The sequence below is a fragment of the Nannobrachium achirus genome (genome assembly GCF_963921795.1).
Source record: "Nannobrachium achirus genome assembly, chromosome: 20".
In the NCBI taxonomy this organism is placed as follows: domain Eukaryota; kingdom Metazoa; phylum Chordata; class Actinopteri; order Myctophiformes; family Myctophidae; genus Nannobrachium; species Nannobrachium achirus.
The window spans coordinates 10454724-10472785 of NC_137827.1; the positions used below are offsets into that span (position 1 = coordinate 10454724).

The window sequence follows — 18062 nt, forward strand, 5'->3', positions numbered from 1 at the left end:
TTACAGATCGAATCAATTGAATCGTACAATGCTGAGAACAATCTCAGGATTCTTCCAATGTGTGTTTGCATATTTGAAGTGTTGCCTGTCGCAAAATCCACCTTCAGACTCTTTTAATCCTGTTTCTGCTATTTTTATGTTCTATGTTTTCAGTCATATGTTGTAGCCCCATTGACAGCACATACATTTAAATGCTGGAAATGCAAATAAGCCTGAGCCTACCATAAACAATAGGCTATTCCAGGTCAGGCAGGTCTATTTTTCTTTTCTTTTTTGTACTACTTAGCCCGGGCATTCAGGCATTCCATATTGCCGGAGCCGGACCCTGAATGTTGTAACAATTACAGTAAATTACAGTACAGTATGTACAACTAGCATTTTTTTTTGTACTTTAGTCCTGACTCCTCTCCTCTGTGAAGGAGTATGTACAGTAGCAGCTCATAATGTAATAAGGGCTCATAATGTAATACAAATGTTTTAATAAAAACTCATAATGTAATAATCAGCTCATAATGTAATAAAAAAAAACAAGTGCATAACATAATAACTGATTTTTCAATAATGTAATAATCTAATAATGTGTTACATGGGTTAGGGTTAGGGTTAACCTCCACATAGGGGGCTCATAATGTAATAAAACTTCATAATGTAATAATGTATTTTTTATTTCATTATGAGCTGATTATTACATTATGAGCTTTTATTACATTTTAATTATTACATTATGCGCTCGTTTTCTATTACATTATGAGCTAATTATTACATTAAGAGTTTTTATTAAAAAATGTATTACATTATGAGCCCTTATTACATTATGAGCCGTTTATTGGTTGCGGCTTTGTTGATGAAGAATGGAGCAACTATTATGTATTTTTTTTTGTCCCACCAGCACGTTATATCCTTACAAAGTCCTATTTCTGACCATTGTGTCTTTCTCAGTTTATGGGCAGATCTATGTAAGCAGGTCTCAGAACGGGCTGTCTGATTTTAGGTCTGATTGTGACATCACAATCGGGACTTACTGCTACTGCTGTGCTGAGTGGGGGCTGGAGGTCTAGGACAGGAGGTCCCAGACCACAGAAAATAGTTTGAGCCCTAACCATCACGGTGTACACTTTTCATGTCACAGGCAAGACCGTTAAGGTCCTCAAAAGATTCTTACGAGACGACCTGTCCTACTCTGTCCAGAGAAACGTACTGATGCTCACCACTAGATTAGATTTAGCCTTAGTTACAGGCCAGTCTAAATGTGATAGTTCCTAAAATGTATAATATTTAACACCAAATAGGCTTAATCTCAAACTAGAGAAATGTACCTCTTTTAATGTAAGTCAATTTTACCTTCCTCCATGTGGAACTAACTGCTTGACATCTGAGCAAGGTGCAAGAGAAGAATCCCCAAAAAGAGCGCAAAGGGGCAAAGGACCCCGGCAGGGCCTAAGCCCTCCGTGTCCTCCAAAAATCCCCAAAAAAGCCTGTCAGATGCTCGTGTGTGAGCCCTATATTTCTTGTAAGCTCTCATGAAAGGCGGCCGGTCGCAAAATCTCTCTCTATCTCTCTCCCTCCCTTGTGTGTCTACCCGCTGCTTTACGGAGAGTTTTTCTCTACACCATCTCTTCGAAAACTATCAAAACTATAAAATTAACCATGGATATCGTGAACTGGTCTCTCAATGCTTTTGACTACCTTTTTTCAACAAGGAAATCTGGCTCGGGGGAGCCAACCTGTCCAGATGGAACGTACACCGCAGGTTATACTCAAGATTATCTGAACAACTTTAAAGTCTTGTGCCTGGCGGTGCTTTCCGTGGAAGACATCGAAGATATCTACTTATTCGGACTGATGATAACAGGCTTTCTGCTGATTGGCATGAGCATTGCCCTGGTCTATCGGAAGATTTGCAAGACGGCAGCAGTCCAAGGAGCCAACAGACTGCCTGCCATGTTAATTGATCTTGGTAGGGCTGTGGGTGCTCTGAACGGGGCGATCAATGAACTGAGGCGTGATACAGAGACCATCCTAGAGAAGGCCGTGAGTTCCCAAGCTGATGCGAACACTGAAGTGAAACGTAACGGGGAAACATTCTGGAAATGGATCGACAGCTGGATATGATCTTGGACAGACTCACTACTTGGATTGCTGAGCTGAGGCGTTACGGAAATAACAACACGGAGACTGATCGTAAACTCAATATCTTGATGGAGAGATTCACTGCCCTATATGGAGGGCCAGGAAACGGACATTAGAGAGAATATTCTATTGTATTCTATCGCTCTAAAAAAAAGCTGAATTCAATGGATTGGACCCCCCCCCCCCCCTGCATTCCCCCAAGAAGAAGACACTGTGAAGAAAGCCTATCCCCCCAACCCCCTCATGCTTACTCCCTCACAGACACCTGGTGTTTTGACTCCCGGGTTGGGGCCTGCTCAGGGACGTCTACACAGCACTGCTGTGCTATCGCACTGACACCATAGCGAAAAGACATTTTGACCTAGGCTGTTATCTGGAAGCTTCTACACAGACGCTAACACAAACATGACTCTCAGACTAATACGCACACACACACAACCACACACACACCTTCACCCCCTCCCCCCCCCCTACTTTGCAGACATGTACTGATCGGTGATGGAAATGGACATGTCTGACACAGGAAATGCATAACCACTAAGAGGCCTCAAACGCTTGCAAACTTTCCAGTGCACCTGCAGTCATTTCAAACAGTCATTATCGTACCTTCCACACACACACCTCCAACCCCCCCCCCCAACATCCCCCCACATTTTGTCAGGGCTTCTTTTTTTCCTTCTCCCACGCAGTTCCTCCCTAACTTGGAGGTGCTGTGTGTAAGCAGGGTTTTTTTTATCGCCCAAGCATTCTCGCAAACCCCCCCCCCCCCCCTCCCTCACCCCCACTCACACCCAGCACCCACCTCTACTCTCTAAATGTAAGCCTTGTGCCACAACCCTGAAACAGTGGTAAATCAGCCAACAACCTACTCCCTCTCATGGTAAATTGCTTTTCTACCACTTCTACCATATAAATGAAAGAAAACGCAGTTGTAACTTGCAAGGTTATTTAGTTTCTATCATTAATTGTTAATGCAACACAACAGTGGGCGGGGTCCATGAGCCAATTCAAGGTTGTTGAATGATTTACCACTGTTTTAAGCCAATCAGAATCCAGTATCTGAACGTGTGACCACAAAACGGGGTAGAACCAACTCTTTTCTCTTTAGCAAGAAAGGGCCAGTGGCAGTGCCGTAAATATGGCAGCAGCCGTGCACCGTTAAATGCACACCCCTAATTTTGTTGTACTGAGTATGTGCGTGTACGTGTACTGTGCTTTGGAAATGAGTTGATCATTGACAATGAAACTGTGCCTGTGCCTGTACTGTATTGTTACAATGACAATAAACTTCTATTCTATTCTATATATACGATGGTTCAGTCTCTGGGAAGTTCCCCAGACATGAGTGTGTGTACACTCTAAAAACTGCTGGGTCAAAAACAACTCAACTTGGGTCATTTTTGATCCAACTCACGGGTCAAATAGGGACCAATGCCAGGTTTGGTTATTTTAACTCAAGAAATTTGGTTATGAATATTGACCCATAAATTGGGTCAAATAAATAACCAAATTATTTGTTTAAAATGACCCAAGATTGTAGTCAATATGACCCAAGTTTTGGGGTTGAGTGGGCTAAATGAATACAACCTACATATGCATGGTCTTTAGAATGACAATGTCAATATTATCTGTCATTAACATAACATCAGAAATGTTTCAGGGTTTCTTCTCAGATGATTTGTTCGAAGATTGGTAATATCAACATAAAAGTGCATACAATATATTATGCAACAATGTTGATAATACTATAGTCAGAATAGTTTAGAGAAGATACACAAAAATAATCTCAGAATTACTATGAGTTCTTCTCTTTCAAACAAGCTGTTGGGGAGGGAGCTCAACCCTAAGCTAGCAGCCAAGCACTTACGGTTAGGGTTTAGGCTCAAATATTGACAAATCAAATTCAGACATATGACAGACAGCTTGCCGAGACAGACACATGGATATGACATATTTAGCATTTTTAGCTCCCAACAGCTTAGAAAATGTCTCTGGAAACCTAGAAAAATGCTTTTCCCAGCATGCTTTGCAAACAGGTTTATGGTGCCTGTCCCCTGATTGGCCCAAAGCTAGACAACTGACCCAAGTATAGGGGTTACCACTAACCCCAAAAACGGGTCACCCCCAGATAAATATTACCTAACTCGAACAACCCTGGAATTGGGTCAAAATAATATCCCAATAACTCAAGGAAGGGTTGTGGCTCTGAGAAATGACCCAGAAATGTGACCTAACACAAATGACCCATGATTTGGGTCAAGAAATGACCCATGAGTTTTTAGTGTGTACGTGTGCACACACACACACACACACACACACACACACACACACACACACACACACACACACACAAAAGAAAACCTACCTTGCATCTTTTTCAGATATGTACTGATCGGTGATGGAAATACAGTTTACAGTTTACAGTTTAGGCATTTAGCAGAAATAGACATGTCAGACACAGGAAATGCAGAACCACAAATGTTCAACATTGAACATTGTGGATGCTCTTTGTACAGTTAAATGATCCCCATATGTATTCATTGCTTAGCAGATACAGTAGTTGCTCCATTCTTTATCAACAAAGTTGGCAGATTGTGTAGCAACCAATAATTAATAACGGCTCATAATGTAATAAAAAATGTAATAAAAACTCATAATGTAATATTCAGCTCATTATGTAATAAAAAATGTAATAATTAAAATGTAATAAAAGCTCATAATGTAATAAAAAATACATTATTACATTATAAAGTTGTATTACATTATGAGCCCCCTATGTGGAAGTTCTTAATGTAACACATTCATTTATTACAAAAATCCGTTATTACGTTATGCACTTGTTTTTTATTACATTGTGAGCTGATTATTACATTATGAGTCTTTTTTTTTTTATTACATTATGAGCCCTTATTACATTATGAGCCCTTATTACATTATGCGTTGCTACAGAGTAACTTATGTGGGTTTTAATTCCCTCTGTGAGGTGTACCTTTGGTTCTACAATTTTTCAGTAAAGTATCTGTTTTACCTCAAGTTCTTCATGTGTTACCCAATATACAGTTAATACCTGAAGTTGCCCCTTTTCTGATGCCCTACCGACAGTAAAAAAGTGTGGGCCATGAATTGAAAGAACTCACATGCAATATAAGAACTCACATGCAGACTGCTTGGTAAAGATTGAAAGTGTACGTGCGTTGTGTGCAACACATTCTGGCTTAATATAAATGGGTTGGGCTTTATACTTCATATCAGTGTGACAGAACTGAGCAAAAGGCTTGAATGCTTGATACTGTATGTGTTTGCATATTTTAAGTGTTGCCTGTCACAAAATCCACGTCTTTAGACTCGCCTTCCCCAGCTAATCCTGTTTCTGCTATTTTTATGTTCCATTTGTATGAGTTTTCAGTCATATTTTCTAGCCCCCATTGTCGTTTACAACTAACACGCGTTGGCGTGTTAGTTGTTTTGTGCATAGTCATGGCTGACGTCATGTCACAGACTCCACATGAAGAATGAGGTTTACAGGAGGTGACACAATGTATTATTGAATCCTGTCCTATTTAGTGTGTGGTTAAAGTTATATACAGTGTAACTTTGCATTAGTATGTAGTATTTTGGCGACGGTAGCTATGTGGTCATTATCGCAGTCTGTATGAACTCTGATTCCCAGTGTAGCGGGCAGACAGTATTTTGTAGTATTTAGAGTGGACAAGACACACAAAATATTCATATGGAATGCTTATTTAGAAAAACTAGTGTGCAAGTTCTGTTCAATTGGTCATAATAGGACATGCCAGTGAAAAAAATATATACAGTATTTTTATTTATTTTTCCTTTTTTTAATCCTAAATCACATATTATATCTTCAATTGATGATGGTGTGCTCTGTGTCCTGCAGGGTCTTCAATGTCAGCACTGGTAAACAGAAGAAGTTGTATAAGGGCTCTCTGGGAGAAGATGGTACTCTCATAAAGGTCAGTATGAACACAGGAACAAATGTCTAGAGCAGGGGTTTTCAAAGTGGGTGACGGGGCACCCTGGGGTGCCGCGACGGCAGTCCAGGGGTGCCGCGAGATCATTTGATAATATTTGGAATTTATTAGGACACTTGAAAACATATTTAGTATCATTTTAAACTTGAAGTACAAAGTTATTTTCAGTCAGTTCTAACCAAAATGGCTATTATCTCAACGTTTTCCTCGCAACATAATCACTAAAATATCGTCACTGTCGGGCAGAAACCTCGTGTCTCCAAGTTTCAAATGTGTACGTCTTTTGGTAAAGCAAAGACTGTCGCACAAAACTAGTGAAAACAGCCGATCTACAAGCACACAACGCCTCGCATTGTGAGGCGTTGTGTGCTTGTAGATCTGCTGTTTTCACTAGTTTAGATCATTTTATAGATGATAAATACAAAACGAACGGTTTTGGACATACAAGGTTTCCCCCGACAACGACGATATGCTATAAATATAAGGTGCTGGGAGTGAAAATGATAATGTAGGGGTGCCTCAGATTAAAAAAATATATTTATGGGGTGCCCTGAGACAAAAAAGTTTGGGAACCCCTGGTCTAGAGCAGTGGTTCCCCATAACACTTGTAGAGAGTGTACACATCTCAGAGTTACAGACCTGTAAGGTTCCATTTGGATGTTGGAACCCCACATCAAGGAACCCCGCGGGGTCCCTAGAGTTCACTTTGGGGCCTTTTCCACCGAAAGAACCTTGGTTCCAGAACCAGTGCCGGTTCAACTTTCTTGGAACCTTGGTTCATTCTTGCGAACCGGCTTGCGTTTCCACCAGATTGAACCAGAGCCATTGTCCCCCACTTCAGATGGTGGTTCACTGGGAAAAAAAAACAAGGATATTGTGGTTCCGGTTCAGAACCAACTGTTACGGTTCGGAACCAACTCCGGTTCTCGGTGGAAAAGCACAACTCTGGTTCATCCCATAGGCGGGAGGAAGAACCAGAACCGGTTCTTTGCCGGTGGAAAAGGCCCCTTTGAGAACCACAGGTCTGTTACATACAGTACTGTACAATCTGGATAACCATCGTCAAATAAAAGGGAAACACAGCATCCTCTCTGTTTTGTTCCTTTTCATCTAGATAGTCTGTTCTTGAGAGACTACATACTGTATGGATACATGTTGAATGGATGTGTTTGCTGTTTGGTTTTATTCAGATACAATACATCATATAACCAATGTGTTTGCTTCCAGGTGCAGACAGACCCATCTGGGCTCTACGTGGCCACCAGCTGTTCGGATAAAAACATCAGCATCTTTGACTTCTACACAGGAGAATGTGTGGCCACCATGTATGGACACTCAGGTACTGTGAACACCACCTAGGGATGCAAATTATCCATTAATTAATTCATTGATAGTTGATAACCTTATCGATCGATTAACCCAGTGGTTCTTTAAGTGGATTCCAGGGACTCTATGGGTTCCTTTAGGGGAGTCTAAATTGACCCATACAAGTCTGCAACTCTAAAGCCCTTTGCACACAGGACAGTTGCGTTTTTTTCGTTTGCGGCATGAATAAAACACATTGGATTTGGTGTGCAAGGCTGTGCGGAATCGGCGCTGCGGATCCAAAAAGGAGTCATAAAAAGGAGTGATGAGTTTTTTACCGCATGTGACAAGACGCACAAATCGAACTGGGTTCGATCGAGAAAAAAACGCACGGCGGCAGCCACTCGTCGCACGGCTGATTCGGAGCCGGTGTGCATGAGGTCATAGAGAATCATTGTTTTCTTTTCAAAAAATTATATTGTCCGTTTTATCCGTGCGGTTAAACGCGCCTGTGTGCAAAGGGCTTAACAGTGTACACATGGAACCAAATGAACTCTAACAGGTTCATTTGGTTCCATTTGTACACTGTCAAGAGTTAAGGGAAGACCTTGAAATTTGAAAGTTTGAGAAACACTGGATTAACCTAATAAAAGTGGCGTTTTTTAGGACCAAATGGAAGATTCTCGTGCAGAAACATGATTGCCTTGGTGTATATAACATTATTGAGCGTCAACGAGCTTCAGCTGGACACACACACACACACACACACACACACACACACACACACACACACACACACACACACACACACCCACACACACACACACACACACACACACACACACACACACACACACACACACACACACACACACACACACATGCCCCTTTGCAGTGCTGGAATCTGTGTCATCTCTCCAAAGGCCCTTGAATATGATGGAACATGATTAAGGATTACTGTGAATTTGTTAAGCTCACATTTGATATCACACACACCATACCTGTAACACAACTTTCATTAGGCTTTTCTTTTTTCTTTTTCTCTTAAAATGTTTTAAATGAAACCGTTAATTATAATCGTTTAATTTAATTAACTAGTTTCTTAACTGCAATTACTCGATTTTAGATTTATTAACAACATCCCTACTCGGTCTGTCTATCTGTCTGACCTCAGAAGAGCCTTACTGCTACTCTGGCCTAAACTGCAGTCCCAGCCATGGTGGCAGCCAGCAGGGAAACCATATTCTATTTGAAGGAAAGCCTCAGCCCAATCTTTACATAGGAGAAGAGCTGTTACACGTTTTCTCAAACACAAAGTTTCTCTTCCCTCTATGAAGTATATTTATTTTGGTGTGGTCTTTGGCATGGTTTCTGGCCACAGTGCAACACAATTATTGACACAAGGCCTAGGCTTCCCAGTTTACAACTAAATGCCCCCAGAGCAGCAATTTAACATTGGTCTATGCATATCATTCAAGCTGCTCTGAGAGCAGCATTGACAAAGTGCCACCAGAGAAGCAAAACAACTAGACTATTGGTGTGTGTATGTGAACCTTTCTTCTGTCTTATTTCAGAGATTGTGACTGGAATGAAGTTCACCAACGATTGTAAACACCTCCTCACAGTGTCTGGAGACAGGTACTGTGTGTGTGTGTGTGTGTGTGTGTGTGTGTGTGTGTGTGTGTGTGTGTGTGTGTGTGTGTGTGTGTGTGTGTGTGTGTGTGTGTGTGTGTGTGTGTGCACGCGCATGCGTGAATTACTCACACCTTGAAGTGAAGATCAAACTGGAGCATAATTATGAATAAACATACATATTTTTGATATACCGGTCCACATCCAAAATGACATTGTGTGTGTGTGTGTGTGTGTGTGTGTGTGTGTGTGTGTGTGTGTGTGTGTGTGTGTGTGTGTGTGTGTGTGTGTGTGTGTGTGTGTGTGCGTGTGTGCGTGCGTGTGTGTGTGTGTAGTTGTATCTTCATCTGGAGGTTGAGTCCAGAGTTGACCATCAACATGAGACAGAGACTGTCTGAACTCAAACACAAGACCCCGCCTCACAAACCTCACGTCAGGTAAACACACACACACACACACACACACACACACACACACACACACACACACACACACACACACACACACACACAGGCACAAGCACACACCATTGGAGCCTATTCAATGGAGCCAGGGGTAGCACTGGCTCCCCCTATCGGCCATTGCTGGTAGCCTGGCTCCCCAATAGACAGTGGATTCTATACTATTCACCTTATTCCTGGCCCTCTCTATGGAGGCTGCCATTGCCTTTTACAGAGGGCGCTAGAGAGTTTTTCCTCTGTGTGCTGCTTCAAAAACATCTTTTCACTTCCTCCCAAGTAAGGAAGTGACAGGGAATTGTCTGATGCCAGATTTTGCCAAGGAAAACGCACAGAACGAAGCAACTAGGCTCAGTTTTACTACTTTACATTTACATTTGCATTAATAGCAGATCAGCAAGCTCACAAAAATATTTTGAATATTTTTTTGAAACATTTTAACAACATAAATCGGTGTTGAGGTCCCTGGCACCACATATTTTCAGGTGGGGGTCTGCGACTGGACAAATATGTTTATCTGGGGTCCTTGATATGAAAGGATTTGGGAACCACTGGTTTAAAAAATATTAGAAAGTAAGCCCAATAAGCAACTACACTATTTTTTTAAAAGACACAAATTGTTTATTATAAGCAGACATGGCAACACAGGTTAATTAGAGCCCAGAACGCCAACTACTGACACTTTAATGCAAGGACAACAGGAAACCAAATGATGTTTTTCAGGCCAGCTTTTTCAGCCTCCGCCTCTTTCAGGAAATGAACAGGAAGCCAGGGGCGGGGCCAGGAATATGGTGAATAGTCAGGTAAAAAAAGGAGCGAATTAATAAACTAAGCAAAAAAAGGAAAAGGTGGTGTGGAGAAAGTGCCAGCTAAAACCTGGTGTCAGCGAGGACGCGGAGTCGCACCTCGGTAGTGCATCAAAAGTAGCAGCTCCACGAGTTTGTCGATCTGCTTTTTTTTTTTTTTTTTTTTTGCTGTTCTTGAATTCGAAGTAACAGTTTTGGACATAATGAGGTTTCCACCCGACAGAGATGATACTGTAAACTTTGTGTCTACATTTTTTATCGTGTGATTTTTTCTTCTTCTTCTATGGATCGTGTGTGTGTGTGTGTGTGTGTGTGTGTGTGTGTGTGTGTGTGTGTGTGTGTGTGTGTGTGTGACGTGCACAGCTCTCCTCCCATCGTCAACATGTCCTCCGACAGCGACAAGGAGGTGGAGGAAGAGGAGGAAGGGGAGGAGCTCATATGTCCTTTTATGGTCTCAGGAGGAAGTGTGGGGGAGGAGACTGGTGGGTTACAGTGTCATGCACTTACTGTATGTATGATTTTATATGTGTAATAATAATGATAATTAATAATGTTTGTGATATCTCATGTGTTCCAGACACATCCGATGAGCAACACAACAACCTCATCTCTCACTGCAGAAACGACAGAAAGGTTTGAATATGATTATATGTAATGTTAACTAGTAGTACATTATATTCGTCCATATTGAATGATCATCTTAATGACAGACCTGATTAAATATTACATTTCTAATGATGACAGAACTGATTTTTTTCCCCAATATATATAGAACGCGAGGCGTTGTGAGCATGTAAATCTGCTATTTTCACAATAGAACCGTGTTATACAAAATGTAATTACTCAACTCTTAGTGCTTGTCAGGGTGAGGGGGTCCCCAGTTAAAATATGATTATTTTGGGGGGCACGTCCTGAAAAGGTTGAGAACCGCTGTTCTAGAAGGCTTTTTTTTTTCTTTTTTCTTTTTTTTGCTCAGGAGGTGTCGCGGACGCCTCGGCGCCGCTGGTCCAGGAGGACAGACAGCGAGGGGTCGGACGGGGCCCTGATGGTCAAGTCCATGCTGGACCTGCGTCAGCTGGAGTCCTACGGCCAGCCCACCCCCACACCGCTGGAACCACCACACACACCGGTAGGACACACCCCCACACCACTGGAACCACCACACACACCGGTAGGACACACCCCCACACCACTGGAACCACCACACACACCGGTAGGACACACCCCCACACCACTGGAACCACCACACACACCGGTAGGACACACCCCCACACCACTGGAGCCACCACACACACCGGTAGGACACACCCCCACACCACTGGAGCGACCACACACACCGGTAGGGCACACCCCCACACCGCTGGAACCACCGCACACACCGGTAGGGCACACCCCCACACCACTGGAACCACCACACACACTGGTAGGACACACCCCCACACCACTGGAACCACCACACACACTGGTAGGACACACCCCCACACCACTGGAGCGACCACACACACTGGTAGGGCACACCCCCACACCACTGGAACCACCACACACACTGGTAGGACGCACCCCCACACCACTGGAGCGACCACACACACTGGTAGGACACACCCCCACACCACTGGAGCGACCACACACACTGGTAGGACACACCCCCACACCACTGGAGCGACCACACACACTGGTAGGACACACCCCCACACCACTGGAGCGACCACACACACTGGTAGGACACACCCCCACACCACTGGAGCGACCACACACACTGGTAGGACACACCCCCACACCACTGGAACCACCACACACACTGGTAGGACACACCCCCACACCACTGGAGCGACCACACACACCGGTAGGGCACACCCCCACACCACTGGAGCGACCACACACACCGGTAGGGCACACCCCCACACCACTGGAACCACCACACACACTGGTAGGACACACCCCCACACCACTGGAGCGACCACACACACCGGTAGGACACACCCCCACACCACTGGAGCCACCGCACACACCGGTAGGACACACCCCCACACCACTGGAGCGACCACACACACCGGTAGGACACACCCCCACACCACTGGAGCGACCACACACACCGGTAGGACACACCCCCACACCACTGGAACCACCACACACACCGGTAGGACACACCCCCACACCACTGGAGCGACCACACACACCGGTAGGACACACCCCCACACCACTGGAGCGACCACACACACCGGTAGGACACACCCCCACACCACTGGAGCGACCACACACACCGGTAGGACACACCCCCACACCACTGGAGCGACCACACACACCGGTAGGACACACACCCACACCGCTGGAACCACCACACACACCGGTAGGGCTTGCTATAAAAATGTTTTTACGTTGACAAATTGTTGTATTACCTTGCTTAGGGCTGTCACGATATGACATTTTACATGACGATTAATTGTCAATCAAATAATTGTCGATTAACAATTTAATTGTGTTTTTGTCGTTGATAATTACATTTCTGTTTGGCTTTTAGGCTTTGAAGTTGCACATGGTAGATATAATAATAATAAAGCTTTATTTGTATAGCACCTTTCATGACATGAAATGCAGCTCAAAGTGCTTTACAGAGCAGAAAATGAAGCACAAGTGCTTAAAGGAGTAGTTCACCCCCAAAATGACTTTTTTTCTATTGATTAGTCATGCCATGGAGAGTAGAGTTCAATAATATTTTTTGTTTTTTGTCACATTCCTAAGACAAAAATGTTATTAGAGTAAATTTACCCCCATTGATTCCGGATGGTGACCCGTTTCGAAACCTTATCAAGGTATCACCTTGCTTATTAGGGCTGCACAATATGTCGTTATTGTATTGTTATCTAGGTATGACCATGCACAATATCAGTGGCGCGAAAGGCATCGATATCGTGATATATCGCCCTGGGCAATATATCTTCCATTTTGTTGCCCATATCGCCCATATCGCCTATATCGTTGCCCATATCATTACCTTTTGCCCTTTGCTACACTTCGAATATCAAAATAAGTGTGGGAACCCAATAGCACTTAAAGATGGGGTGCCATGATTTTTCCCCCTCTAAAATATGATTATCAGGTATTATGATTATACTAGGAGGAAGATTATTTCCAAAAAAGTGTACAGAAAGAGTTAAAATTAGGTTTTTATGTGGCCACACTCACCAGTTCATTAGTATGCCTGGTTGTCATGGTGGGTGGTGACCCAGCTGAAGTTAGCCACACCCCACAGTGTTGGGTGAATGGTAATTAGGGGAGGGGTTGATTCTATGATAAAATTGTATCTGTGTTTTTGGACCGGCACTTTTGACCCACAAGGTGACAGCCTCCAGAAAAAGAAAAAAAAAGAAAGGGAATACATAATTGCTCATAACAACCACACCAGGGAGTCTAATGAAGTACTGTCAACCTCCTAGACACATTCAAACTCGCTATTAACTCGATATTAAAAATCAAACCTCGGTTCGAAGTGAAGCAGTGAATCTTTATTCTATGTGTTCTAGAGCTATGAAATCTGTGTTCTAGAGCTATACATTCTGTGTTCTAGATCTATACTTTCTATGTGCTTTAGTTCTATATTTTCTATGAATTCTGAATGAATGAATGATTTTGTCTGGAGAGCCAAATTGTCATGTGAAGCTTGACCAATCCAGAATTCTGCATGCACGGGACATGTACGGGACAGACATTCTCACTCCTTGAGAATCTATGGGAATCCTCAAAAAAACGTGTACGGGACATGTACGGGACAGACATTCTCACTCCTTGAGAATCTATGGGAATCCTCAAAAAAACGTGTACGGGACAGACAAAGCCACTCAAAGCCGCTTCAAAAAGAAGTCTAACTTTTTAATTTGCAAGTGCGACCTGATTATAATGACTTTTGTCATGAACTTAGAACTTAATTTCATACTGGAAGACAATTGAGGTTTGATTTGATTGGGCTGAAACGTTATCTCAGTAAGTGACATGTAACTACTTATTTGGGCATGGCTGACATCATAGTGACAACGTAATGATGATGTGAGCTTTGATTCAGCTCGGCTTAAAACCAGACTGCACAGTGTGAATGGCACACAGGTAGACGGAGAGACATCGAGGAAGCCATTTGCCAGAGGAACTATACCACCAAACTCATTTGATATTGAGCTGTTAATTGCCCTGTAACCAATCCTGGATCGTATGGTCACACATCTTTAGTTACATTCTTGGACCATTAAAGCCCTGCGTAGCAGTAGCTTTGACGATGAACCCATTGTTCCCTACAACGAGCCAGCAGCAAGGAAACCCCGAAGAATCAAGAACATACAGTGGTCAACAGTCTATCAAGACTTTAACGCAATCAGAAGTAAAGAGACATCATCCGACGGGAAAGAAAACTCACATCTGTAAGCAATGTGACAAGAATGTCAGTCTCCTAGGTGACCTGAATAGACACCGGCGTGTCCACACTGGAGAGAAACCTTTCCACTGTAGACAATGTGGAAAGAGTTTTACTGATTTGGGTACTCTCAGAAAACACGAGCGTATTCACACTGGAGAAAAATCTTTCCACTGTAAACAATGTGGAAAGAGTTTCACTGAATTAAGTACTCTGACCAAACACCAGCGTATTCACACAGGAGAAAAACCTTTCCACTGTAAATATTGTGGCAAGAGTTTCAGTCGGCTCGACAGCCTAAAGTCACACCAGCAGCGTATCCACACTGGAGAAAAACCTTTCATCTGTAAACAATGTGGCAAGGGTTTTACTACGACGAGTCGGCTCAAGAGACACCAGCTAAATCATACTGGAGTAAAACCTTTCCACTGTAAACAATGCGGAAAGAGTTTCAGTCAATTAGGACACCTGAAGACACACCAGCATATTCACACTGGAGAAACACCTTTCCACTGTCAACAATGTGGAAAGAGTTTCGCTGAATTAAATACTCTGACCAAACACCAGCGTATTCACACAGGAGAAAAACCTTTCCATTGTAGACAGTGCGATAAGAGTTTCAGCCAATTGGGTCACCTGAAACGTCACCAGCGTGTCCACACTGGAGAAAAACCTTTCCACTGTAAACAATGTGGAAAGAGTTTCAGCCAATTAAGTCACCTGAAAGGTCACCAGCGTATTCACACTGGTGAAAAACCTTTCCACTGTAAACAATGTGGAAAGAGTTTCACTGATTTGGGTACTCTGACCAAACACCAGCGTATTCACACAGGAGAAAAACCTTTCCACTGTAAATATTGTGGCAAGAGTTTCAGTCGGCTTGACGCCCTAAAGTCACACCAGCAGCGTATCCACACTGGAGGAAAGAACATGTCCTAGTAATATACTGTAAATTGAAGGAAGCACAAGCTCAGTCCGTTGCTCTCCCCAGGTTGGCAGAGGGAGAGTGGAGAGGTTTTTTTTTTCCCTGTATGGCCATGTGCGTATCTAAAATAGCAGACATACAAGCTCACAGCGCGGCGTGTTGTGAGCTTGTAGCTCTGATGTTTTCAATGCGCGTAACATCGTACGACGGATATAGACTGATCTAATTCGCACAGCGCAGCATGAAGCAGCAGCAGCGGCGGTGAGCTCCGCTGTCGTGTCAGACTCACAGAACATGATACAAATTAAAAATTATGATAGTTTTAATGGTTGTAGCCTCACTACTTTAGCCAAATAATTATGTGAATAGTAGGATTAAAGCTTGTAGATCTGCTATTAAAAAAAAAAATGCTATTTTCTATCCCCCCCCCCCTTGTGACGCCCCCGGTTACACTCGTCTGTGTGTGTGTGTGTGTGTGTGTGTGTGTGTGTGTGTGTGTGTGTGTGTCTGTGTGTGTGTGTGTGTGTGTGTGAGTGTGAGTGTGTCCTTTCTCTTCCTCTCCTCGCTGTGTCATTTTTTGTGCTCTAGGTTGAATGTTTAATTTTTTTGTCCCCTCCCACTCTAGGAGAAGGAGCGCCCCCCAGAGGTCAGAAACACAGCCTGCAGCCCGAGGAGGCGGGGTCCTCCAGAAGGGGTGGGGCTTCACCGGATGGGCCCGGAGCTGGGGAGCACCGTCAGTCTGCAGATCCCTCCTGCATGGGTGAGACACTGACAGACAGACACACAGACAGATTTTAAAATATAATGTATGTATGTATTTATGTCTCACACCTGCTCCAAATAGGACCTGGATGGATGTTGTTTTTTCAAGAGGTTAACTCATTCCCTGCTAGGCCCGATAGTCCAGAGAATATTTTAATGTCTCTCCCCGCCAGGCCCGATAGTCCTGAGATTTTTTATTTATTAATTAAAAAAAAAAAAAAAAAAAAAAATGTTGGACCCCAAAAAATGTAGTAGGCATGATAGCAATCGCGAAATTGCATGTTTAACCTCCATAGCAACCCCATCTTTCAAACATGGCAGCCATCTTTGTTTACATTTTAGGAAAACATAATGGCTGCTAGTTCATGAATGCCTGAACGGATTTCCATTCGGATTTTTTGGTTTGAAAGCTGTGAGCAATGTACACACACGTGGTGCATGATCTAGGCATGGACATGACATTTTCAGTGCACTATGAATTACATGGAAGTTTATGACAGAGGCATATGAGAGTAGGTAGGTACTACGAAGGTATTTACAAATGGCGGGGTATGAGTTAAAGGAAAACTTTTCTATTTTTACAACAAGGGTTCATATTTTAGATTGTAATTAGAGAAAAGAAAAGATGAGTGTTGATGTTTTCTTTTACCGCTTTCTATTGTTGCATGCATGCTAGTGGCTGAATATGTCTTTGCCAGACCCATGAAATGGGTATGCCTACATAAGCAAATGTCGGTCTGTCCCTTTTCTATATAAAGGGTATATATGATGATGACATGATGATGACATGCCTACAAAAGGCATGATGTCATAAATGATGATGACAGACAGGGGGTTGGCAGAACCGGGGTCTGGCACAACCAGGTTGACCTGGTCTAGTTTTAGACACAATAAGCTGTCAATTTCTTTTTTACTATTTACACCAGCTCCCATAAGTCACATCTGCCCATGAAAGATTGTGGGGCATCTTGGGAATGGGCTTATTTTGTTTAAAAATACATATTTAGCCACCTGCATGCATGCCCCCAACCTGGGGCAAATCAAAATGGTTAAAATCACTAAAACGTTAGAAAGAAGTAAATGAAAACATTGTAATACTCATCCTTTATTTTCTCTAATGACTATCTAAAATATGAACTCTTGTTGTAAAAAAAACAAAGTGGTCCTTTAACACTTGGACTGACATAGTTTTTATTCAAACTAAATTACTGCCAAGGCTTTTTGTAGTGTTTTACCAGATTTATTTCGAGGGCTCCATGTACACACCATGTCTCCATTATGTAAACGGGAGGTCACGGGAGACAGCCGCCTTTTCTTTCACGCGGAAAAGAAAAGATACAACCACGATGCGCCGTGCGTAAGTTATGGTCCTTAGAAAACGAGTGGTTTTCACCAAACACGCGATCTGGGACTAGAATCCGAGATAAATCCTTTTTTTTTTTTTACCGTCCAAGTGAATGGACGGTAGAATATCCTGACTACATTATTTCACGCTGCATCATGGGAAACTGAGTCTTTTCATTACTCTTGCCCGCGGTAGAGAGTTTACAAAGGGAAACACGTTAAGATGTCTGTGAACGTAACACTTGGGATGCCATTATTTTGGTAATTATTTGCCGCCATTGACTTGCGCTTTATTTTGAAGAGCCCCGG

The 18062-nt window shown here is 43.0% G+C and overlaps 1 protein-coding gene across 1 annotated transcript in view; it reads left to right on the forward strand.

The window, feature by feature from the left end:
- The window catches only part of LOC308305924 (mitogen-activated protein kinase-binding protein 1-like), a gene marked incomplete at its 3' end in the record, with an annotated part of 134672 nt that overhangs the window by 102215 nt on the left and 14395 nt on the right, over window positions 1-18062 (forward strand). Inside the window, exons 17-24 of the mRNA XM_080750821.1 lie at window positions 6029-6104; window positions 7350-7461; window positions 9002-9065; window positions 9395-9496; window positions 10720-10805; window positions 10901-10956; window positions 11300-11452; window positions 16273-16407. Of these exons, the coding sequence (XP_080606947.1) occupies window positions 6029-6104; window positions 7350-7461; window positions 9002-9065; window positions 9395-9496; window positions 10720-10805; window positions 10901-10956; window positions 11300-11452; window positions 16273-16407 (784 nt within the window). The remainder of the gene's footprint in view (window positions 1-6028; window positions 6105-7349; window positions 7462-9001; window positions 9066-9394; window positions 9497-10719; window positions 10806-10900; window positions 10957-11299; window positions 11453-16272; window positions 16408-18062) is intronic.